Below are 25,445 nucleotides of genomic sequence, written 5' to 3'. Positions count from 1 at the left end.
CTACTTAAGACTGCTTTTGTGGTCCAGGGTCACATATTAAAAAAAGACTCATTTCCACTGAAGAAGAGAAGCAAAATTTGTTGGGTATTTCAGAACTAAGCTGGGTGAAAATTCTAGATGAGCTGGTTTAAGAGAACGGCTCACTCCATCACATGCACTTCTGTGAACAGAAAGGAAAGACCATTAACTGTATATATAAATAAAAAAACTAAAACTTTAAATATACTGTCAGTAAGACAGAACAGTCACTGTTCCTTCATTAGTGATTGCAAGAGACAAAAGTTTCCAAAGCATAGAAAAGACTTGTGACCTAGTTCTTGTGATTGCTCCTTGGAAAAGCTGACACTCAACTGAGTATTGCAAAATTCCCTAAATGTCAAAATGATATCAGAGAAGCTCTAGCAAACTCTTACATTATGACAAAAATGCTGTTTCATTCAACAAAAACACTTGTGTTACCAAACTATCCAACTAGACTTCATGAAAGGATAGCACATAACATGATTGTGGTAACATATGTAAATGTTTCTCAAGCTGCATATGTTTTATGCAAATATGTTTTACAAATTATGTAGTGTTATGGCTTGTTCTTACATTTCTGACAACTGTTGTGTACTTCTCAGGAGTGGCCGCACTCATGACGGTTGTATAAACAGTGATTCTGGAAAGAAGATCATACTGCCATTAAAAAGCTTTATTACAGAAAGTGAGCTGAACACACCTCTTTCACAAACACTGAACAACCCCAAAACCTTAAACTGAGTTGCTTTGGAAAAAACTTCTGCTAAATTAATATCATCATACAGTTACAAAGAACCCACTAGGACCACATGACAATATAACAACTTTGACACACAGTGATAAATATGTTAGCAAAGATGAGTATAGAATCAGTGTTGAGTTGTTGGGCACCAGACATAAAAGAGGGTGAGAGTTCAATAGAGATCAATGCTTGGACTGTTCTGACTTACAGCTGAGTGGTTTAAACAATGAGTGTCTGTGCAGTTGTAAGTGTGAATAGGCAGAGGCTTCACATGACTGGTTTCTGCTCGCCAGAAAACTCCTAAATTCTGCTTGGCACGGGTAGATACTAATATTATAACCTCCATGAGGAAGTATGATTATATTTGTACTACTCTTTACCACATATGAGAAATGGCCACTCTATGTGAGGCCATTACACAACCATAAAATATCATGTGACAGGTAAAACGCTGCATTAATGTCCTCCTTACCGATTACATACTGGATTCACGGATAAAACCTGTAACAATGAGAATGAAATGGTCACTTAACACATCAGTCAATAATTATGTAACAAAAGTGCATCCTTTTACAAACACAGTGGAAGTCTCATTGAAGAAAAATATCCAAATTCAGAAATTATGTACATACCGAAAACATTTAAGATTTAAAATACACATTTTTATAGTACATTAAAGAATATGTTTTTAATTCCAGAATCAAAATTTCTTGATAATTTACTCACCCCCATGTGATCCAACTTATTAATGTCTGTCTGTCTTAAGTCACAAAGAAATTAAGGTGTTTGAAGAAAACATTTCAGGATTTTTCTCCATATAGTGGACTTCAATGGGGATCAACAGGTTGAAGGTCCAAACTGAAGTTTCAATGCAGCTTCGAAGGGTTCTACATGATCCCAGATGAGGAATAATGATGCTTTTCTACTGCAGGGTACAGTTCAGTAAGGCTCACTTTTGGGGGGTTTTCCACTATGTACAGTACCTGGTACTTTTTTCAGTACCACTGTGGCTTAGGTTCCAAGCAAGCTGTACCGTTACCAAAATGTGATGTGTAAACCCTGTTGATGACTAATTGGCTGGAGAGAATCAAACTTTAAACTTGCGACAAGAGCCACCGGACCCGTTAAATTTAAATCATCACAGCCAGCGAAGGATCAAACGTAACTTTTTTTGAATGAACAGAACTGTTTTAAACAAGCACACCTTTTTTTTTACAACCCAAAAATGGCTGTTTCGTGGTCTGTTCGTCTGTACAGATGTTCCTCTTGTTGATAGCAGAGGAGCGGATCCAGCATTGTGTATAATCCCGCCCCCTCTAAAGCGGTACTAAACTGCAGTGGAAACGCAAACTGAGCCGTGTCGTACCACGCAGTGGAAACGCACCATAAGGGACTTATCTAGTGAATCGATCGTGCAAAATTTTTTTATACTTATTAACTACAAATACTTGTCTTGAACCAGCCTGACTTCACACATTACGTAATCATGTTGAAAAGGTCATTTTACATAGCAAATGTGCAAAGAAAGTCAAATGGCCTTTACAAAAAATGTCAGACGATTTTAAAGTTGGAGGAGAAAATGAGATGGAGTTTTTTGCCCCACCCTACCATTTTGAACCAAATTACACAGACAGGGAACTAACCACACGTGACTCTTCCAATGTGATTACGTAATGTGTGAAGACGTGCAGGGATATTGCAGAGCTAATGCAAATGAGCATATGTGGTTAAAAATTATACAATTTTTTTTATTTTTATTTTTTTTAGAAAAAGTTTCGCTAAATCATTCTTTCTGGGCTGGGATCGTGTAGAGCCCTTTAAAGCTGCACTGAAACTGCAATTCGGACCTTCAACCCACTGAAGTCCACTATATGGAGAAAATCCTGAATGTTTTCCTCAAAAAACCTTCATTTCTTTGCGACTGAAGACAAAGAACATGAACATCTTAAATCACATGGGGGAGAGTAAATTATCAGGAAATGTTGATTCTAGAAGTGAACTTCTCCTTTAACAATGTAGGACAAAAATAAATGCCATAACCTATGACAATAATAGTCAGCCAAAATGGATTTGTTCATATACCTTATACAAAGAATCCATCCTAATGTTGTTTTGACCAGTGACATTCAATGCTTTCATGGCCGCATCTCTGAAAAAATATCAGAAAATGTTAAAAACAATCCCTACATTGTTTACCCAAATAATCAATAATTTGTGCTTTCATGTTATTGATTAAATATATATATATATTGTGTGCTTGCCTTCGGTCATCTTTTTTAGGAGCAGGTAGCCAGTGGTCATAATTGGTTTCAACTCTATACCAGCTAAAATAAGCAACAGTAAAAATCACAGGTTTAGTAATGTAAAATTCGTAAGAAAAACACTAGTGTTATATGAATTAAAGTCTAATGTTGGATTCTCATCACTTTTTATCTTTCATTATGCCATTTAAAAATGATGGTGCTTACTTTCCATATAGTGGATCCAGAGGCCAGATGTCAGCTGATCCGCTCCGGTCTCTAGTGATGACCACACCCTCACCAGCATGAACACCACCCAAAATGTAATAAACATCTGTGATGATCGGCACCTTGGCCAGTCTCACCACTGCATCCTGGAAATCCACAGCTGCTTCAAGAGTCTAAAGAGAAACAAAAATATACTGTTTAATTTAATGCAAAAGTCTTTTTTGCACCAGTAAGTAAATGTATTTTGAAATACAGAATTATATTTTGACTTTAATATACATTTGTTCTCTCACCTCTCGCACTAGCCAGCTAACCGGAGAACTTTTTAATAAAACTGCTGAAATTATATTCTCCCACCAATGTCCCTTGTCTGTAGAAATATTATAGATATTAATTAAAACCACAAAAAAATTCACTAGACAGCATCTTTTTAAAAAAATAATCAACCTACTGCGTTGGTTGCCAGACACTGTAAACTTGTTAGGGCTCTGTCCTGTCCACAGCCCAACATAACCAGCAAAAGTGGTTCCTCTATATGCCACCTAGGGAGAAATTACTTTCAGACTCAAGAGTATTGTATAATATAATATTATATTATTAAATACATGACTAATACCTGTCCATTTTTAATAAAAACTACATCTAGAGTAAGATTTCTGAGCACATCGTGCGGATAATCCAGGTTTCTGCCATGGTATATATTGCCCTTTGTATCCTGAGTTACAATGCTGGTGCAAAAGCTGAAAAAAACAAAGCAGCCACAATGAATCTTGAAAAAAAAGTTGACAAGAGAGGTACTGTACCAATACAGTAAGTCAACAGCTATACAGTACTTACGCAGATACTTCATAGGCAAAGTTCAACAGCACAACATCTGAAATGTCAGTGCCATAGAAGGCTGCCATGCCCTGTATTTCACCAGCATAGGGCTGTGGGATGTATTTCTCCAGAGCCTTCACTATAGGTTTAACTGCTTCATGAACCCATTTGGGAACAGTTGAGCTGTAAAAGAGGATGTTTAATATGTAAATGTGTCGTGGTTCATTGATGACAAACAATAAATAAACTTTACCGCTTTAAAAAGCAAGGGGGAATGCCAGAAGCACTTTATTTTTATCATTTGCATTTTTATATACGTTGCAAACTTAAACATGTTGTGATATTCTGTGATATCTGAACACTAATACTCAAACTTGTCAGCTACGTAAAATCTAACACGGTTTTGGTAAAAATGGCAAGAATGCCAAACGAAAGCAACATTTTTTCAGAGTTTGGGTGCGGTTATCAGACTGTCTGATACTTACTCGATAACTTCAGATGCAGCTTTTCTTAAGAAATCGATGTCATAGAGGTTCTTCAGAGGAGCCCATCTCTGATTGGCAGGCACGTCCAGACTGATGTTGACCACTGGAGGAGAGAAATCAGCTGCCGACACGCAGAAAACTGTCACGCCGAGTAAGAGACAAATCTGTAGCTTCATGGTGAATACTGAACAATAACTGTCCTTGAGATGGTGACATCTGAATATGCGAAACCAAAGACTCCTTCACACGCTGCCCAACTTCTGTATTTCAAAACAAGGAACTGAAGGGATTGTTGTGAGTAACACATTAACCACAAGGGGGAGTGGTGTCCACTGTCCACGCACACTTTTGTGCTTAACTGAAGTCCCTTTTTGGTTTGTTGCAGTGTGAATCAAATCAAATTAACGTGCTTCAGGCTTAATAGCTTTGCTGTGAATATAGGTTCTGTTTATCATGAAGTCTGGCCCGTCCGATTAATGTGTCCAAATGCTGGAATCTTTTCGGATACAGTTCGCGTTAATTAGGCTACGTGTATTTTGGATTCTCATTTACAGTTTTTTTGCGGTCGCAGATTGAGGAAACGCAGTATGTACTGGTTTATATATCCTGGTGTGGACCTAAACCTGAATACACATACACACACACACACACTCATGGGGAAAAGCTTATAAATCATACAGGATGAGTTTGTTGTTGTTGTTTTTTTTTTTTTTTTTGAAAGTAAAAATGCAGAAGGTTTCCTGTGACAGGTAGGTTTAGGTATAGAGTTGATGTAGGGCGTGTGTGTGTGTGTGTGATCTAGTTGGTGATGGTTGCTCTCACTTCTTTATTCAGACTTCATCCAAGTTTCAGCATGCTGATTCAACAAAGTCTAGAAAGTAACAAAAACATATAGGGTAATTAAAATATTTAATGTTCTGCCTGTCTGTCTCTATTTGTCTGTCTGTCCCTCTCTCTCTCTCTCTCTCTTTCTACCTCTATCTATCTATCTATCTATCTACCTCTGTCTTTCTCTCTCTCTGTCTATCTATCTATCTGTCTATATATCTGTCTGTCTGTCTATCTATCTATCTATCTATCTATCTATCTATCTGTCTATCTGTCTATCTCTGCCTTATTTCGTTTTTTTGTTTGTTTGTTTGTTTTTTTAATTCCGTTTTTCGTTTTCATTTTTCTGGACTTCTTTTTAATGGTTACATTTAATTTTATTAATCAAAATGTAATTACAGTTTTTCTCAGTCGCTTTGGTGCATTTCTCAAATCATCCTTAATATTTGCAAAGAAGTATGTGCATTTCTCAAAACAATTTGTACAAACAGCACAACACAATGGATTACCTGCAAAAGCCTGTAACTTACTCAAAATCTTTAGTTCATCTATCAAAAGTAAGTATTTATGTCAATGAACATATCAGTGCCATCAGGATGAAAAGTCCTTCTGTCATTGTTCACAAACAAGATAGTCAAAATGCTTAGTCATGTTGTCAATATAACACTATGGCAATAGTTTGCATGACAGTAACTGTATTAAAACGCAGAAGGCTGCATTTCTTATGTATGCAATATATATTACTGTATGTGAGATATTGATTGAAATAGACTAGATAGGATTCACAGTTACACTATCACTAGCGGTCTGACAAAAAAAAAAAAAAACAAACACAAAAAAAAAAAACCACATTACAGTTGTGATATATCTCTGATAGCACACATATATCACGGAGATATACTATTCGACGTCTGCATTTACATCTGCAAGATGTATTTTTTAGTGTTCGCTTATCTGGAGTACTTTTAGGACGTTTCCTATCAGGTGTCAAATAGACATTTATTAGATGTCTTTACTGTAAGATGTTTATTATTTAAAATGTATGTAAAACTGACATCTTACAGACGTCTATCAGATGTTTGTACACTGCAGATGCTTTTCAGATCGAGTGATCTTTAACAGATATATGTGTGCTATCTGGGATGGGCACAAAAACAAAAATACAAAATTAGAAAGGCAAACACAGGAATCACCCCTTAGGCAGAACTTTGCTTTTGCATGCAGTACTGTATGAGGAATTTCAGAGAACTGGTTTGTCATGGGTTGATCTACATTCTCTTTATTAGTGAAAGTCAAGATTCACCTGCACAGTGCATGGCAAATTTACAAAAAGACTAATAGAAAATGTGTAGAAAATATACTTGACAGTTTATGACAACTAGATCAACCACTTTGCATGTAATGACTTGTATGATGAACTAATGACTAGATGTTTTGAGAGGTAAGACTATTGCACAGAGAACTATATAATACATTTTGAGCAACATGACATTAGCAACTGATAATGTAGGACAGTCAAATGTACATAATCAATTGCATGAATGTACCAAAACAATCGCAACTTGTTCAAAAGAATGAGAAACTGCTATTATGATGTGCACAAGTGACTAGATGATGTGGAGGTTGAACAAGTAGCTTTGAGAATTTCATTTCTGATCTGAGAAATGCACCAAAGCGGCTGAGAAAAACTGTAATCATGTGTAATTCATTAAAACCATGAATCTTATACGATTTACCGTCAATTTCAAATTTGAATTTATCAAAAGTTAAGAAAAAATACATGTTTAGGAGCCCATGAAATGTTTTATTTTTTTTTTCACCTTACGTTTTATTGTTACCAAATATGTTTTAGCATGTCTGTTTATTTGAATGCATAAAAACAACTTTTATTTATTTTTACATTTATTTATTTATTTTAAATGGAATTCTGTGCTGTTTATTTTTCTGGTTATCAAATGAAGGTATAAAATATTAAATAAACTGATCTTCTAATGAAAATGATATTTTATTTTTGACAAATAAAGGGGATTTACTATTCAAATTTAAAACATGGAAGAAATATTGTGTAAAAAAAAATGGTAGAAATTTTTAATCTAGCGACGCCCTGTATCTATCTATCTATCTATCTATCAATGTATCTATCTATCTATCTATCTATCTATCTATCTATCTATCTATCTATCTACCTGTCTGTTACTGATCACAAACATACATAAAAAAATAAGCATAACTGCTTTTAAGTATAATAAAAGTTACAATTTACAATAACGATAGTTGATTAAAATCTATATATTTTTTCAACAGCTTTCATTTTTAAGAAATTTTTAAAAGGAACCAACCAGACTTTTATTATAATTTCATGTATTAATAATGCCTGTAGTTTATTTATTTATTTATTTATTTAGAGAAACACGCGTTTGGACTTGACAGGACTCTTACGTGAAATACTCGCAGTGCGCGTGCGCACTAGAGTCAGCCAGGTTGAAAGTTATATCAGCAGCTGTTTGACAGCAGAGAGCGCGCATGTGTTTACTGTTGCGTTGACACCCACATCATCAGGAGCGATTTTACAGTGAGTTTACTCATTTTTAGCAGTATATTAACTGATATGTTTTTTGCAGTCCATGTAGAATGAACACTGAGGTGTTTGCACACAAATGACGCCTGTCATCATTGCGTTTACACAGTGCGGTTATATGACATGCGTTGTGACTTAAGTTTGTTGTTTTCTTAGATGTTTTGTGCGTTGACGACAGGTATAAATGTTTCATTTAGTGATGCTCACATTCTTCAGATCATTTACAAACATGTTCCCTCGGCTAAAAACACACGTTCAGTTTTAATGTATCCGCAGAGTCATTTAATGTCGTTGTCCTTGAGTCTTGCAATAATAAATGTCATTTCCGCACGTTTGGTAAGCAGGTTATATCACATGAAGAAGATAGTTAAAACTAAACTAACTTTTCGCAACCTTATGCGCAGGTTCCGGAACCCTGTTCGTAATTTTTAGTACTTTCTGCAGGGCGTTGTACAAACGAGCGTGACTATATTATGGCAGCTTTGCACATTTTCTTGTTTTAGTAGGAATAGAAGGTTTTGTCCAGATTGATCATGAAGATTGCTGTACTTGGCGCGACTGGTCAAACCGGGCTGCAGCTGGTGAATCAGGCTCTCCAGCAGGGACACTCAGTCACGGCCATCGTCAGAAACCCGGGAAAACTGACGGTAACGCACGAGAACCTCAAGGTAAATAGTTAGAAAGTTGAAGCTCAAAGTTATAAGTGACCTTGGACCACAAAACCAGTCATGAGTGTAAATTTCTTGAAACTGAGATTTATACATCATCTGAAAGCTGAATAAATAAGCTTTCTGTTTATGTATGGTTTGTTAGGATAGGACAATATTTGGCCAAGGTACAGCTAATTGAAAATCTGGAATCTGATGGTGCAAAAAAATCAAAATACTGAGAAAATCACCTTTAAAGTTGTCCAAATGAAGTTCATAGCATTGCATATCAAAAATTAGGTTTTGATATATTTACAGTTGGAAATTTACAAAATATTGTAAATATAATGATTTTTGGCATAAAAGAAAAATCGATAAATTTGACCCATACAATGTATTTTTGGCTATTGCTACAAATGTACCCGTGCAACATAAGACATGGTTTTGTGGTCCAGGGTCACATATATTGTTATTCTTTTTGAAAAATACTTCATTCATATTCTTTCATTGTTCATGAACTTGCTCCCAGGTGTAAGTAATGAGATTCACAATAAATATGCATTTTAATTCATTTTGCAAGGTCCTACCTGACAAAATTAATATTTTATAAAGATTGAGTATAATTGTTGACTCAAGTCTGCACAATATGGTAAATGGTACTGGTAATTACTATTTTGTATTTGTACTATTTCTTTTAGAATTTAAATAATATGAAAGAGTTCTCCAAGTCATCAAGGTCAGAATCGTTAACTTTTAATCCAAAACTTTGTTTTATCTTTATTTTAGTTGTTTTATGAGTTTGTGTACAGTATCACTGTAGAAGACGGCTAAAATTTACCATAACGATTACGAGGGTGGCATAAAATTTCAATGTGCTTCATTTATAACATCACATGATTTGCTTGCCTTACATTTTTTGCAGGAAGTGAAGATTTTAAGGACAGTTATTCAGACACAGCAATGAAGATATGATTAAAGGATTAGTTCACCTCCAGAATAGCAATTTCCTGATAATTTACTCGCCTCTATCTCATCCAAAATGTTCATGTCTTTCTTTCTTCAGTCGAAAAGATATTATGGTTTTTGAGGAAAACATTCCAGGGATTTTCTCCATATAGTGGACTTCAGTGGGAATCAACAGGTTAAAGGTCAAAATTACAGTTTCAATGCAGCTTCAAAGGGCTCTACACGATCCCAGCTCAGGAATAATGGTCTTATCTAGCGAAACAATCTGTCATTTTCTAAAAACAATTGAATTTATATACTTTTTAACCATAAATGCTCATCTTACACTAGCTAGACTTCACACATTAGTCACGTTGGAAAGGTCATGACCCAGTGTTTACAAAGCGAACATGCAAAGACAAAAAAAAGGTAAAACAACTTTTTAAATCGAAGTACACAGAAGGTGTGTGACTTTTCCAAAGTTATTACGCATTGCATGAATACACGTGCATCGCAGAACTAGTGCAAGATGAGCAATTGTGGTTAAAAAGTATATAAATTTGTATTATTATTTTTTTTTTTATATGACAGATTGTTTCGCTAGATAAGACCCTTATTCCTTGGCTGGGATTGTGTAGAGCCCTTTGAAGCTGCATTGAAACTGTAATTTGGACCCTCAACCTGTTGATCCCCATTGAAGTCCATTATATGGAGAAAAGTCTTAGAATGTTTTCCTCAACCTCAATTTCTTTTCAACTGAATAAATAAATAAATGTCTTGGATGACATGGGGATGAGTAAGTTGTCAGGAAATGTTAACACTAAGCTGCCGGCTCTGGCGGTGCAATGTAAACAATATCTCATGTGTTTCAGTTCAGATGATGCACATTTTAACAATGTACTGTTTAACCGCATACCCTCATGTGATAGGTGGTTGAAGCAGACATTTTCTCAGAAGACAGCCTGAAACCGCACTTCAAAGGTCAGGATGCTGTGCTGTCCTGTCTTGGCTTTCCAATCTCGTTTTTTTATGGAGTCACTGGCTACACCCAGTCTATGAAGGCAGCATTAAATGCAATGCGTGAAGTCAAAATCAATCGAATCATCACCATGACCTCATGGTACACTGACCGTAAGTGCTGTTATACTGAAGGGTCTTTATCTCACAGTATTTTTGGTCTGAATGTAGTAATTTGATTGCTATGACACTCTTCACAGCTAATTCAGGTACCAATTCTTCCTATCTCATCCGCTTCATGCTGCTTCCCATGATTAGAAGTGTTCTGAACAACATGTACGAAATGGAAAACTTTCTTAAGCAGAATGAAGACATCAACTGGACTGTTGTCCGGCCGCCAGGTCTCAAGAATATACCAACGACAGGTGGGATTTATTAATCATACATAAAATTAATTTATAATACATATAGTAATTTTTTATAAAAAGCAAATGTAATACATTTGTGTTTATTCTTCGAGTTTTGCTAAATCATGATTGGAAGTTTGCTTTTGCCATTACATTACCACAAGCTGTATTTTTGTATTCTGTTAAATTTGTGGTGTTGTTTTTTCTTGTTGTTTTTAAAGCCAATGAGTTCCTCACTCATGAAGGCTATTATGTCCCTGATGAAAATGGTCTGCCAATCGGCCAGTCTGTGTCGAGAGGAGATGTGGCTCGTTTCATGCTCTCTCTACTCAGTAACAATGCTTGGATGAAGAAAGCTGTTGCTATCATCACCAAATGAGTTTGCACTTCACTTATATCATTACATTTTTATCACTTACCAAAGAGCTTTTAATTGTTTCATTTAAATTGATAAAACATTTTACATTTTAAATCACACTACAGCAGTTCTGGCTTATGGTCACATAGCAGTCGGCAAAGACTGTTAGACTAGCAGATAATATGCTAATAATATGTTTGTCATATACATATTTTTCATATATTGCATATATTGTAAAAGGATTTTAAGGGGTTTCTTAATACCAAAGTAAGGTTAGCAGAATTGCAAGAAAAAATAATTCATAAAACCCAACATTTTGGATAATTTGTGATGTAAATGGGTAGTGAAATGACAGTGAAGAGCAATGAAATAACAATTAGCTGCATGCACTCTTTTCTTCTCAAACATACTGTATATGAAATGTGAAATTAAATGTAAACTACATTTTTAACAAAGAAACTTTTACTCATTTGTAATCATTATTAGTTTACTAATATCAAGCCTTTATGCACATTTGTTTATGATTTGACACAAAATGCATTGTGTTGTCCTTTCCAACTTGTCTCGTTAAACTTTTTACAATATTTTACTGACAAAACATTATAAACATCATTAGGAAAAATTCAGTTCTTGACCTTCTCAGATATAATTCTGTCTAGTGTCTGTCTCATCACTTTTTATCTTTCATTATGCCATTTAAAAATGATGGTGCTTACTTTCCATATAGTGGATCCAGAGGCCAGGTGTCAGCTGATCCGCTCCGGTCTTTAGTGATGACCACACCCTCACCAGCATGAACACCACCCAAAATGTAATAAACATCTGTGATGATCGGCACCTTGGCCAGTCTCACCACTGCATCCTGGAAATCCACAGCTGCTTCAAGAGTCTAAAGAGAAACAAAAATATACAGTTTAATTTAATGCAAAAGTCTTTTTTGCACCAGTAAGTAAATGTATTTTGAAATACAGAATTATATTTTGACTTTAATATACATTTGTTCTCTCACCTCTCGCACTAGCCAGCTAACCGGAGAACTTTTTAATAAAACTGCTGAAATTATATTCTCCCACCAATGTCCCTTGTCTGTAGAAATATTATAGATATTAATTAAAACCACAAAAAAATTCACTAGACTGTATATTTTTTTAAAAAATAGCAACCTACTGCGTTTGTTGCCAGACACTGTAAACTTGTTAGGGCTCTGTCCTGTCCACAGCCCAACATAACCAGCAAAAGTGGTTCCTCTATATGCCACCTAGGGAGAAATTACTTTCAGACTCAAGAGTACTGTATAATATTATATTATATTTAATAAATATATGACTAATACCTGTCCATTTTTAATAAAAACTACGTCTAGAGTAAGATTTCTGAGCACATCGTGCGGATAATCCAGGTTTCTGCCATGGTATATATTGCCCTTTGTATCCTGAGTTACAATGCTGGTGCAAAAGCTGAAAAAACCAAAGCAGCCACAATGAATCTTGAAAAAAAAGTTGACAAGAGAGGTACTGTACCAATACAGTAAGTCAACAGCTATACAGTACTTACGCAGATACTTCATAGGCAAAGTTCAACAGCACAACATCTGAAATGTCAGTGCCATAGAAGGCTGCCATGCCCTGTATTTCACCAGCATAGGGCTGTGGGATGTATTTCTCCAGAGCCTTCACTATAGGTTTAACTGCTTCATGAACCCATTTGGGAACAGTTGAGCTGTAAAAGAGGATGTTTAATATGTAAATGTGTCGTGGTTCATTGATGACAAACAATAAACTTTACCGCTTTAAAAAGCAAGGGGGAATGCCAGAAGCACTTTATTTTTATCATTTGCATTTTTATATACGTTGCAAACTTAAACATGTTGTGATATTCTGTGATATCTGAACACTAATACTCAAACTTGTCAGCTACATAAAATCTAACACGGTTTTGGTAAAAATGGCAAGAATGCCAAACGAAAGCAACATTTTTTCAGAGTTTGCGTGCGGTTATCAGACTGTCTGATACTTACTCGATAACTTCAGATGCAGCTTTTCTTAAGAAATCGATGTCATAGAGGTTCTTCAGAGGAGCCCATCTCTGATTGGCAGGCACGTCCAGACTGATGTTGACCACTGGAGGAGAGAAATCAGCTGCCGACACGCAGAAAACTGTCACGCCGAGTAAGAGACAAATCTGTAGCTTCATGGTGAATACTGAACAATAACTGTCCTTGAGATGGTGACATTTGAATATGCGAAACCAAAGACTCCTTCACACGCTGCCCAACTTCTGTATTTCAAAACAAGGAACTGAAGGGATTGTTGTGACTAACACATTAACCACAAGGGGGAGTGGTGTCCACTGTCCACGCACACTTTTGTGCTTAACTGAAGTCCCTTTTTGGTTTGTTGCAGTGTGAATCAAATCAAATTAACGTGCTTCAGGCTTAATAGCTTTGCTGTGAATATAGGTTCTGTTTATCATGAAGTCTGGCCCGTCTGATTAATGTGTCCAAATGCTGGAATCTTTTCGGATACAGTTCGCGTTAATTAGGCTATTAGGTATGTATTGGTTTATACAGTGGGTATGGAAAGTATTCAGACCCCCTTAAATTTTTCACTCTTTGTTATATTGCAGCCATTTGCTAAAATCATTTACGTTCATTTTTTTCCTCATTAATGTACACACAGCACCCCATATTGACAGAAAAACACAGAATTGTTGACATTTTTGCAGATTTATTAGAAAAGAAAAACTGAAATATCACATGGTCCTAAGTATTCAGACCCTTTGCTCAGTATTTAGTAGAAGCACCCTTTTGATCTAATACAGCCATGAGTCTTTTTGAGAAAGATGCAACAAGTTTTTCACACCTGGATTTGGGGATCCTCTGCCATTCCTCCTTGCAGATCCTCTCCAGTTCTGTCAGGTTGGATGGTAAACGTTGGTGGACAGCCATTTTTAGGTCTCTCCAGAGAAGCTCAATTGGGTTTAAGTCAGGGCTCTGGCTGGGCCATTCAAGAACAGTCACGGAGTTGTTGTGAAGCCACTCCTTCGTTATTTTAGCTGTATGCTTAGGGTCATTGTCTTGTTGGAAGGTAAACCTTCGGCCCAGTCTGAGGTCCTGAGCACTCTGGAGAAGGTTTTCGTCCAGGATATCCCTGTACTTGGCCGCATTCATCTTTCCCTTTACCAGTCTTTCATCTTTACCAGTCGTCCTGTCCCTGCAGCTGAAAAATACCCCCACAGCATGATGCTGCCACCACCATGCTTCACTGTTGGGACTGTGGTTTTCTCCACACATACCGCTTAGAATTAAGGCCAAAAAGTTCTATCTTGGTCTCATCAGACCAGAGAATCTTATTTCTCACCATCTTGGAGTCCTTCATGCGGTCTTTCATGTGTCTTGCACTGAGGAGAGGCTTCCGTCAGGCCACTCAGCCATAAAACCCCGACTGGTGGAGGGCTGCAGTGATGGTTGACTTTCTACAACTTTCTCCCATCTCCCGACTGCATCTCTGGAGCTCAGCCACAGTGATCTTTGGGTTCTTATCTACCTCTCTCACCAAGGCTCTTCTCCCCGATAGCTCAGTTTGGCCGGAAGGCCAGCTCTAGGAAGGGTTCTGGTCGTCCCAAACGTCTTCCATTTAAGGATTATGGAGGCCACTGTGCTCTTAGGAACCTTAAGTGCAGCAGAAATTTTTTGTAACCTTGGCCAGATCTGTGCCTTGCCACAATTCTGTCTCTGAGCTCCTCAGGCAGTTCCTTTGACCTCATGATTCTCATTTGCTCTGACATGCACTGTGAGCTGTAAGGTCTTATATAGACAGGTGTGTGGCTTTCCTAATCAAGTCCAATCAGTATAATCAAACACAGCTGGACTCAAATGAAGGTGTAGAACCATCTCAAGGATGATCAGACGAAATGGACAGCACCTGAGTTAAATATATGAGTGTCACAGCAAAGGGTCTGAATACTTAGGACCATGTGATATTTCAGTTTTTCTTTTTGAATAAATCTGCAAAAATGTCAACAATTCTGTGTTTTTCTGTCAATATGGGGTGCTGTGTGTACATTAATGAGGAAAAAAATCAACTTAAATGATTTTAGCAAATGGCTGCAATATAACAAAGAGTGAAAAATTTAAGGGGGTCCGAATACTTTCTGTACCCACTGTATATCCTGGTGTGGACCTAAAACTGAATACACATACACACACACACACTCATGGGGACTCGTGTCACAGTGGGGACCTAAACTGAGGTCCCCATGGGTACAAAAGCTTATAAATCATACAGGATGAGTTTTTTTTTTTTTTTTGAGAAAGTAAAAATGCAGAAGGTTTCCTGTGACAGGTAGGTTTAGGTATAGAGTTGATGTAGGGCGTGTGTGTGTGTGTGTGATCTAGTTGGTGATGGTTGCTCTCACTTCTTTATTCAGACTTCATCCAAGTTTCAGCATGCTGATTCAACAAAGTCTAGAAAGTAAGAAAAACGTATAGGGTAATTAAAATATTTAATGTTCTGCCTGTCTGTCTCTATTTGTCTGTCTGTCCCTCTCTCGCTCTCTCTCTCTCTCTCTCTCTCTCTCTCTCTTTCTACCTCTATCTATCTACCTCTGTCTTTCTCTTTCTCTGTCTATCTGTCTGTCTACCTGTCTATCTATCTATCTATCTATCTATCTATCTATCTATCTATCTATCTATCTATCCAGGGGCGTTTCTAGGATTTTAAAACATCTGGGGCTGATGCCAAAACATCAGGTGCTAGCGGTGTTGGGTGGGGGCTCACGTCATGCTCACATAAGATTTTGTTAGACACAGGTGGTTGAACGTGGATTGGGTCCGAGACGTTAAACTGAAGGTTAAAGACTATGTCACAATATGAACAATAGTAAATAGTAATCACTGCAAATAGCAAACATATATAGTTGCATGCAAAAACAGGGCCCTATTTTTTCCCCAAATTTTGTTTTTTTTTTGTTTGTTTGTTTGTTTAAATTCCGTTTTTCGTTTTCATTTTTCTGGACTTCTTTTTAATGGTTACATTTAATTTTACTAATCAAAATGTAATTAATCATGTGTAATTCATTAAAACCATCAATACCGTCAATTTCAAATTTGAATTTGAATTTATCAAAAGTTAAGAAAAAATACATGTTTAGGACCCCATTTTTTTTCACCTTACGTTTTATTGTTACCAGATATGTTTTAGCATGTCTGTTTATTTGAATGCATAAAAACAACTTTTATTTATTTTTACATTTATTTATTTATTTTAAATGGAATTCTGTGTTGTTTATTTTTCTGGTTATCAAATGAAGGTATAAAATATTAAATAAATCTATCTATCTATCTATCTATCTATCTATCTATCTATCTATCTATCTATCAATTATCTATCTATCTATCTACCTGTCTGTTACTGATTACAAACATACAGAAAAAATAAGCATAACTGCTTTTAAGTATAATAAAAGTTACAATTTACAATAACGATAGTTGATTAAAATCTATATATTTTTTCAACAGCTTTCATTTTTAAGAAATTTTTAAAAGGAACCAACCAGACTTTTTATTATAATTTCATGTATTAATAATGCCTGTAGTTTGTTTATTTATTTATTTATTTTGAGAAACAAGCGTTTGGACTTGACAGGACTCTTACGTGAAATACTCGCAGTGCGCGTGCGCACTAGAGTCAGCCAGGTTGAAAGTTATATCAGCAGCTGTTTGACAGCAGAGAGCGCGCATGTGTTTACTGTTGCGTTGACACCCACACCATCAGGAGCGATTTTAGAGTGAGTTTGCTCATTTTTAGCAGTATATTAACTGATATGTTTTTTGCAGTCCATGTAGAATGAACACTGAGGTGTTTGCACACAAATGACGCCGATCATCATTGCGTTTACACAGTGCGGTTATATGACATGCGTTGTGATTTAAGTTTGTTGTTTTCTTAGATGTTTTGTGCGTTGACAATAGGTATAAATGTTTAATTTAATGATGCTCACATTCTTCGGATCATTTACAAATATGTTCCCTCGGCTAAAAACACACGTTCAGTTTTAATGTATCCGCAGAGTCATTTAATGTCGTTGTCCATGAGGAGGAGTCTTGCAATAATAAATGTCATTTCCGCACGTTTGGTAAGCAGGTTATATCACATGAAGGAGATAGTTAAAACTAAACTAACTTTTCGCAACCTTATGCGCAGGTTCCGGAACCCTGTTCATAGTTTTTAGTACTTTCTGCAGGGCGTTGTACAAACGAGCGTGACTATATTATGGCAGCTTTGCACATTTTCTTGTTTTAGTAGGAATAGAAGGTTTTGTCCAGATTGATCATGAAGATTGCTGTACTTGGCGCGACTGGTCAAACCGGGCTGCAGCTGGTGAATCAGGCTCTCCAGCAGGGACACTCAGTCACGGCCATCGTCAGAAACCCGGGAAAACTGACGGTAATGCACGAGAACCTCAAGGTAAATAGTTAGAAAGTTGAAGCTCAAAGTTATAAGTGACCCTGGACCACAAAACCAGTCATGAGTGTAAATTTCTTGAAACTGAGATTTATACATCATCTGAAAGCTGAATAAATAAGCTTTCTGTTTATGTATGGTTTGTTAGGATAGGACAATATTTGGCCGAGGTACAGCTAATTGAAAATCTGGAATCTGATGGTGCAAAAAAATCAAAATACTGAGAAAATCACCTTTAAAGTTGTCCAAATGAAGTTCATAGCATTGCATATTACTAATCAAAAATTAGGTTTTGATATATTTACAGTTGGAAATTTACAAAATATCTTCATGGAACATGATCTTTACTTAATTTCCTAATGATTTTTGGCATAAAAGAAAGATCGATAAATTTGACCCATACAATGTATTTTTGGCTATTGCTACAAATGTACCTGTGCAACATAAGACATGGTTTTGTGGTCCAGGGTCACATATATTGGTATTCTTTTTGAAAAATACTTCATTCATATTCTTTCATTGTTCATGAACTTGCTCCCAGGTGTAAGTAATTGGATTCACAATAAATATGCATTTGAATTCATTTTGCAAGGTCCTACCTGACAAAATTAATATTTTATAAAGATTGAGTATAATTGTTGACTCAAGTCTGCACAATATGGTAAATGGTACTGGTAATTACTATTTTGTATTTGTACTATTTCTTTTAGAATTTAAATAATATGAAAGAGTTCTCTAAGTCATCAAGGTCAGAATCGTTAACTTTTTAATCCAAAACTTTGTTTTATCTTTATTTTAGTTGTTTTATGAGTTTGTGTACAGTATCACTGTAGAAGACGGCTAAAATTTACCATAACGATTACGAGGGTGGCATAAAATTTCATTTATAACATCACATGATTTGCTTTCCCTACATTTTTTGCAGGAAGTAAAGATTTTAAGGACAGTTATTCAGACACAGCAATGAAGATATGATTAAAGGATTAGTTCACCTCCAGAATATCAGTTTTCTGATAATTTACTCGCCTCTATCTCATCCAAAATGTTCATGTCTTTCTTTCTTCGGTCAAAAAGAAATTAAGGTTTTTAAGGAAAACATTCCAGGAATTTTCTCCATATAGTGGACTTCAGTGGGGATCAACAGGTTGGCTGGGGGCAGCCGTGGCCTAATGGTTAGGGAGTTGGGCTTGTAACTAAAAGGTTGCAGGTTCGAGTTCTGGGTCCGGCAGGGATTGAAGGTGGGGGGAGTGAATAACCAGCGCTCTCTCCTCTCCTCTTGTTGGAAAGGTCACGTAGGCGGAAGTACCAACCCAGTGTTTACAAGCGAACGTGCAGTAAAGTGATTAAATTGAGTGAGTAAATTATCAGGAAATTTTAACACTAAGCTGCCTGCTGTGGCAGTACATTGTAGATAATATATTTTATGTGTTTCAGTCCAGATGATGCACATTTTAACAATGTACTGTTTAACCGCATACCCTCATGTGATAGGTGGTTGAAGCAGACATTTTCTCAGAAGACAGCCTGAAACCGCACTTCAAAGGTCAGGATGCTGTGCTGTCCTGTCTTGGCTTTCCAATCTCGTTTTTTTATGGAGTCACTGGCTACACCCAGTCTATGAAGGCAGCATTAAATGCAATGCGTGAAGTCAAAGTCAATCGAATCATCACCATGACCTCATGGTACACTGACCGTAAGTGCTGTTATACTGAAGGGTCTTTATCTCACAGTATTTTTGGTCTGAATGTAGTAATTGGATTGCTATGACACTCTTCACAGCTAATTCAGCCAGCAATTCTTCCTATCTCATCCGCTTCATGCTGCTTCCCATAATTAGAAGTGTTCTGAACAACATGTACGAAATGGAAAACTTTCTTAAGCAGAATGAAGACATCAACTGGACTGTTGTCCGGCCGCCAACTCTCAAGAATATACCAACGACAGGTGGGATTTATTAATCATACATAAAATTAATTTTGAATACATATAGTAATTTTTTATAAAAAGCAAAATGTAATACATTTGTTTATTCTTCGAGTTTTGCTAAATCATGATTGGAAGTTTGCTTTTGCCATTACATTACAACAAGCTGTATTTTTGTATTCTGTTAAATTTGTGGTGTTGTTTTTTCTCGTTGTTTTTAAAGCCAATGAGTTCCTCACTCATGAAGGCTATTATGTCCCTGATGAAAATGGTCTGCCAATCGGCCCATCTGTGTCGAGAGGAGATGTGGCTCGTTTCATGCTCTCTCTACTCAGTAACAATGCTTGGATGAAGAAAGCTGTTGCTATCATCACCAAATGAGGTTGCACTTCACTTATATCACTACATTTTTATCACTTGCCAAAGAGCTTTTAATTGTTTCATTTAAATTGGTAAAACATTTTACATTTTAAATCACACTACAGCAGTTCTGGCTTATGGTCACATAGCAGTCGGCAAAGACTGTTAGACTAGCAGATAATATGCTAATAATATGTTTGTCATATACATATTTTTCATATATTGCAAAGGATTTTAAGGGGTTTCTCAATACCAAAGTAATGTTAGCAGAATTGCAAGAAAAAATAATTAATAAAACCCAACATTTCGAACAATTTGTGATGTAAATGGGTAGTGAAATGACAGTGAAGAGCAATGAAATAACAATTAGCTGCATGCACTCTTTTCTTCTCAAACATACTGTATATGAAATGTGAAATTAAATGTAAACTATATTTTTAACAAAGAAACTTTTACTCATTTGTAATCATTATTAATTTACTAATATCAAGCCTTTATGCACATTTGTTTATGACACAAAATGCATTGTGTTGTCCTTTCCAACTTGTCTCGTTAAACTTTTCACAATATTTTACTGACAAAACATAAACATCATTAGGAAAAATTCAGTTCTTGACTTTCTCAACTATAATTCTGTCTAGCACTGTATTTTGCATGCACTTCAGAGGGTCTGTTGTTATTAATTTCTTTGTATTGTTTTTTTAAAGCATTTTATGTATTAACTATCTATTGATATATATACATTTTTTACAGTGCACTATTTACAGATTTACCAGTTTTACAGTTGATATGGAGTTTATACAGATTTTACACTACATAATTGAATGTTCAGGTTAAAATTATGGTTACATTTGAATGTTAAATAGTACATATGTGATCCTGGACCACAAAACCAGTCATAAGTAGCACAGGTATATTTGTATCAACAGCCAACAATACGCTGTATGGGTCAAAATGATCTAGTTTTATTTTATGCCAAAAAAGTAAAGAGTAAGAGTAATAAAGAGTGTTAAGTAAAGATCATGTTCCATGAAGATATTTTGTAGATTTCCTACTGTAAAAATACCAAAACTTAATTTTTGATTAGTAATATGCATTGCTAAGAACTTTATTTGGACAACTTTAAATATTTCCATATTTAGATTTTTTTTGTTTTATTTTGTTTTTTGCACCCTCAGATTTCAGATATTCAAATAGTTTTATCTCGGCCAAATATTGTCCTATCTAAACAAACCACACATCAGTGGAAAGCTTATTTATTCAGCTTTCAGGTGATAAAGCGTCCCGTATTGTATTTATATATGTTATATATATATGTTAAATAGTAATCAGCATACTGCTTTTGCCCTACTATTAAACACATAAATATAATCTATGTATGAAAATGTAAAAAAGCATTACTCAAGTTACTAATATCAAAATATCTTTAGAGAGGACCTGTAGTTCCTCCCATTAACCACTACAAGGCTCTTCACAGTGCTAGAAGCCACTGCACGTACTGGTTTGCATTTGGTGAAACAGCCAGTTCAGCATGGACACACAGAAATACGGTTTTTAGAACCAATTACTTAGTGAATGATAACCTTCTCTGCCATTATTGCTGATTGTGTTTTGTTGAGCAGGTGAATGAATTTAATTATTCTTTAAGATGAAGATGTAGTTTCCTATGAATGCAACGGGTGTGAACTGTCTGTATTATGACCACATGAGCGCAGTGTTGCACAGTTTTTAATAAACCGCTTACATACCCTGCCTATACCTTGAGAATATATGTCATCAAGTCCTTTATTAAGTGTCATAAGGTAACAGCTGCCCAATAAAATTAATAAAAGATTTGTGTTTTATCATTCACATTTTGTTAATAAAGGTATGGTTAAAAAAATTAAAGCACTCTTATTGTTTAAAGGACTCTTTTCGACTGAAGAAAGAAAGACATGGACATCTTGGATGACAGGGGTGAGTAAATAATCAGGAAAGTAAGGTTTTTAAGGAAAACATCCCAGGATTTTTCTACATACAGTGGACTTAAACGAGGAACAGCAGGTTGAAGGTCCAAACTGCAGTTTCATTGCAGCTTTGAAGGGCTCTACACTATGCCAATCGAGAAATATGGGTCTTATCTACAGAAATGATTCCCTGATAGCACACGTACATCACAGAGACTTATGCGTTTATTACATCTGCAAGACCAGTGTTTGCTCATCTGCAATACGCCTGTTGGACGTTTCCAATCAGATGGCAAATAGACGTATATTAAATGTCTTTAAGATGTTTATGATTTAGAATGTATGTAAAACTGACATCTTACAGACGTCTGTCAGACAGCAGATGCTACCCAGATCAAGAGATTTTTAACAGACGTCTTGCTTTTAACCACAAATGCTTGTCTTAAGATAGCTTAACCTCAGGTATTATTTATTCAAGCACGGAAGTACCAACCCACTTTACAAAGCGAAATTGGAAAGAAAGTGAAAATCCCTTGACAAAAATGTAAAACAACAATGTGGGTCGACTTTGAAGTTGAAAGAGAAAATGAGATAGAGTTTACCCTACCCTACCCTACATTTCTGAACCGAAACACAAACAAATAAATAAGCACATGGCACATGACCTTTCCAATGTGATTAAGCAATGCGTGAAGACACGTGTGTACATGGCAGAGCTAGTGCAGGATGAGCATTTTCATTCCTTGGCTGGCCATTGAAGTCACTATATGGAGAATAATTTCTTTTTGACTGAAGAAATCAAGACATGAACATCTTGGATGACAAGGGGGTGAGACAATTATCAGGAAATTTTTGGCTTGGAACTGAACTAGCCCTTTAAGTGAGGGCCAAAGGACAAAATCAAAAAGTTTATAAACATTTTAAAAGAGCAGTCTGAACATTTTACTAAAGATTTACTTTTTTCTTGCACATAAAAAAAACCACAGGTTTACCTACATAACATAACAACATAAGACTAAATAATGACAGAATTTTTTTAATTTGGGGGTCAACTATCCCTTTAAGACTTGTGTAAGATTTCACTCTGTATACAGGTATGTTGTAATTTTCTAAATAAATGAGCGAAATCCAAAACCAATGCAATTCATTTTTGGGGACAAAGTTTTTAAGCCAGTCAGTCTGTGTTGCAAGAGCCAAAGGCAGTCAACTCACCCCCATAAGGGGACATTCCACACTGATCCAGAGCCAGTCTGATCAGTCACTAAAACTGCTCAGGTCAGATGTATGAAATACACAACCTTTGACCTAGAGTATTATTATCATTTAGAGTACAAAGATGTAAGACAATGAGAATGTTTCTAGGGTTAAACTGAAATATTGTAGTTAATACTTTGTTTAGACCAAAGTCCAGTATGGACGGTTCATCTAGTGGCCAGCAGAGATATAGTGAATGAAAATGACTCAGTTCCAGCTCTTTTATTACTGGTGAAGTTATGCAAGGTGAACTGATGACTTGATTTGACTGAATGTACTGCACGCAGATTGTGATCTGAGGACTTTGTCCTTAATGGACAGATATCAAGTTCGATAATCAGCAAAGCAATAACCAGGCTGTTGAGAAAAAGATTAATGTGTCATGTTGAAGAGATAAGTTGAATAAATAGGGGACATGAGAATGATTTACATTTCAAATAAAAAGTTTTATTTTTCATTTTTCATTTTTCGTTTCATTTTTCATGTATTTTTCATATTTATTCATTTAGTAAATACCTGTATCCAAAGCAACTTTTTGAGGAATACATCAAGAGATTCCTCGTAAAGAAGCAATAAACATGAATATTAGTAGTGCTAATATATAATGTCAGACATTGTTCAGAATAGTACAAACTAGAAAAGGGAGGATCTAAGAAATAATACAAGTTTGTTTTTTTTTTCAGCACAATGTAGGTAGTTATATAACCTATAAAAGTACATATTAGACCGAATAATGACTAAAAGCTGTACTTAAATGTCATTGTATATCCTAAAATCTAATCTCTCAGGTACTTCACATACTTAACATTTCATCTGTGTTAGAAAAAATACTTTAAATAATTACAGTTCATTGGTTTCTACAGCTGCATGTAACACCAGACATGTTTAATTATACTGAAAGAACCCCAACAATTGGAAACGCACACAAACAGATCAGTCTCAGTGAAACTGTCTGAAAAAGCGAACAAAGAGGATGCTTTTATGAAGGGATAATGTTTCTTGCTCGCGTTTCTGCATTACCTCAAAACTGGTTCGGGAAGACAATATACAAAACCTGTGGTGCGGGGTGGAGTTGAACAACAGTGTGACTTTAGTGTTGTACCTTATCGGAAAGAGACATTTTGTTTTGTTTTGTTTTGTTTTGTCTGGAAACAGACCCACACAGGCAGACATAAACATACTATCAGGAGGATTTCCTGCATCTACTCACAAAAATGACACTCCCATAGTCAGAACAAAAACTACATTCATAAAAGAAACGAAACAAATGGAGTCCAATAAATACTTTCCCAGTGGAGTTTAATAGTTTGCCATAATAAATTACACAATCTCCGTTCTCGTTAATAGAGTGTTTTCACGAAGCGCCATCAACCCTGGTGAAAAAACCAGCATATGCTGGTAGGTATGTTTTGATGCTGGTTTAAGCTGGTCCTTTGCTGGTTTATGCTGGTCAAGGACCAGCATGAACCAGCAAAAGATCTGTCGGACCGGGAAAAACTAGAGTAGCATAGACTACCAAAAGATATAACAAATCAAAGAGAAAAGTGCAAAAAACGGAGGAACAAAATGTGTTTGTGGTTGGCCAAACTAAACCAGAATTTCCAGGGCAAAAATCTTAACAACATTCGTGCTTGTTCTTAGAAGTATTAGGCTAATATCTAATATCTAATATGCTACAGAGGCTCAGTAGGACTATGTTTATTTGTGCATTGCACTATGCGCTGCTTTCCTCAAAATCTCTCTTCTGCACAATTTAATGCACAAAATATCCCTTTTGCACAATTTCATGTACAAATCACGTCATGTACAGTACTTATGTAAAGTTTTTTTGTTGTCTCAGTTTTGTATGTGTAGTCAACTATTTATTATAGTTATAGTATTTATAGTATATGTATAGTCAGATTGTTAGCTGTTGTATAAGTCTATAATTGCTTTTCTTTTTCGTGTACTGTTGTATGTTTATATTATGCTTAATTAACTAGTATGTAGCACCGTGGTCCTGTGAGACACGACATCTTGTTCCACTATATGTCCACACGTTTAGCAGAATGACAATACAGCTCGACTTGACTTGACTTGAATATCTTAATTAATACTACTCGTACTATCTTTACCATATTAATCTGTCAAAATATTTCACGCTTTCCTGCTTACTAAGTCCTTCTCTATATGATTTTGCAGCTTCCACGCGTTTTTCCGTGGTTTAGGCCGCATAAATTAGCAGAACAAGTATTCAGTAGCAC

General features: G+C 35.8%; 2 protein-coding genes across 10 annotated transcripts; one reads left to right on the top strand and one right to left on the bottom strand.

The window, feature by feature from the left end:
- Positions 1-36: 36 nt before the first annotated feature.
- Positions 37-13,607, bottom strand: LOC127165199 (N-acylethanolamine-hydrolyzing acid amidase-like). 5 transcript variants are annotated; one of them, XM_051109553.1, is made up of 11 exons: positions 13,273-13,607; positions 12,810-12,974; positions 12,589-12,712; positions 12,423-12,513; positions 12,265-12,341; positions 3,232-3,404; positions 3,025-3,087; positions 2,846-2,912; positions 1,236-1,264; positions 595-661; positions 37-160 (listed from the first exon to the last, which is right to left on the bottom strand). In XM_051109553.1, exons 1-11 carry the CDS (start codon positions 13,446-13,448, stop codon positions 149-151), a joined length of 1,044 nt encoding a protein of 347 aa, XP_050965510.1. In that variant the 5' UTR covers positions 13,449-13,607; the 3' UTR covers positions 37-148. The 5 variants fall into 5 exon arrangements, with proteins under 5 accessions (XP_050965510.1, XP_050965509.1, XP_050965507.1 ...); XM_051109552.1 differs by lacking the exons at positions 12,265-12,341; positions 12,423-12,513 and adding exons at positions 3,525-3,601; positions 3,683-3,773 and having other exon boundaries at positions 13,273-13,599; XM_051109550.1 differs by lacking the exons at positions 12,265-12,341; positions 12,423-12,513; positions 12,589-12,712 and adding exons at positions 3,525-3,601; positions 3,683-3,773; positions 3,848-3,971 and having other exon boundaries at positions 13,273-13,590.
- Positions 7,831-21,760, top strand: LOC127165200 (flavin reductase (NADPH)-like). 5 transcript variants are annotated; one of them, XM_051109554.1, is made up of 5 exons: positions 7,831-7,935; positions 8,448-8,609; positions 10,463-10,664; positions 10,751-10,915; positions 11,119-11,963. In XM_051109554.1, exons 2-5 carry the CDS (start codon positions 8,475-8,477, stop codon positions 11,274-11,276), a joined length of 660 nt encoding a protein of 219 aa, XP_050965511.1. In that variant the 5' UTR covers positions 7,831-7,935; positions 8,448-8,474; the 3' UTR covers positions 11,277-11,963. The 5 variants fall into 5 exon arrangements, with proteins under 5 accessions (XP_050965511.1, XP_050965513.1, XP_050965516.1 ...); XM_051109556.1 differs by having other exon boundaries at positions 7,833-7,935; positions 8,445-8,609; XM_051109559.1 differs by lacking the exons at positions 8,448-8,609; positions 10,463-10,664; positions 10,751-10,915; positions 11,119-11,963 and adding exons at positions 17,558-17,722; positions 19,211-19,412; positions 19,499-19,663; positions 19,866-21,760 and having other exon boundaries at positions 7,840-7,935.
- The last annotated feature ends 3,685 nt before the right edge of the window (positions 21,761-25,445 follow it).

The sequence above is a fragment of the Labeo rohita genome, chromosome 5, assembly GCF_022985175.1.
Source record: "Labeo rohita strain BAU-BD-2019 chromosome 5, IGBB_LRoh.1.0, whole genome shotgun sequence".
NCBI lineage: Eukaryota > Metazoa > Chordata > Actinopteri > Cypriniformes > Cyprinidae > Labeo > Labeo rohita.
The sequence above is the reverse complement of the archived record's forward strand: the minus strand, read 5'-3'. Positions and strand labels throughout refer to the sequence as shown.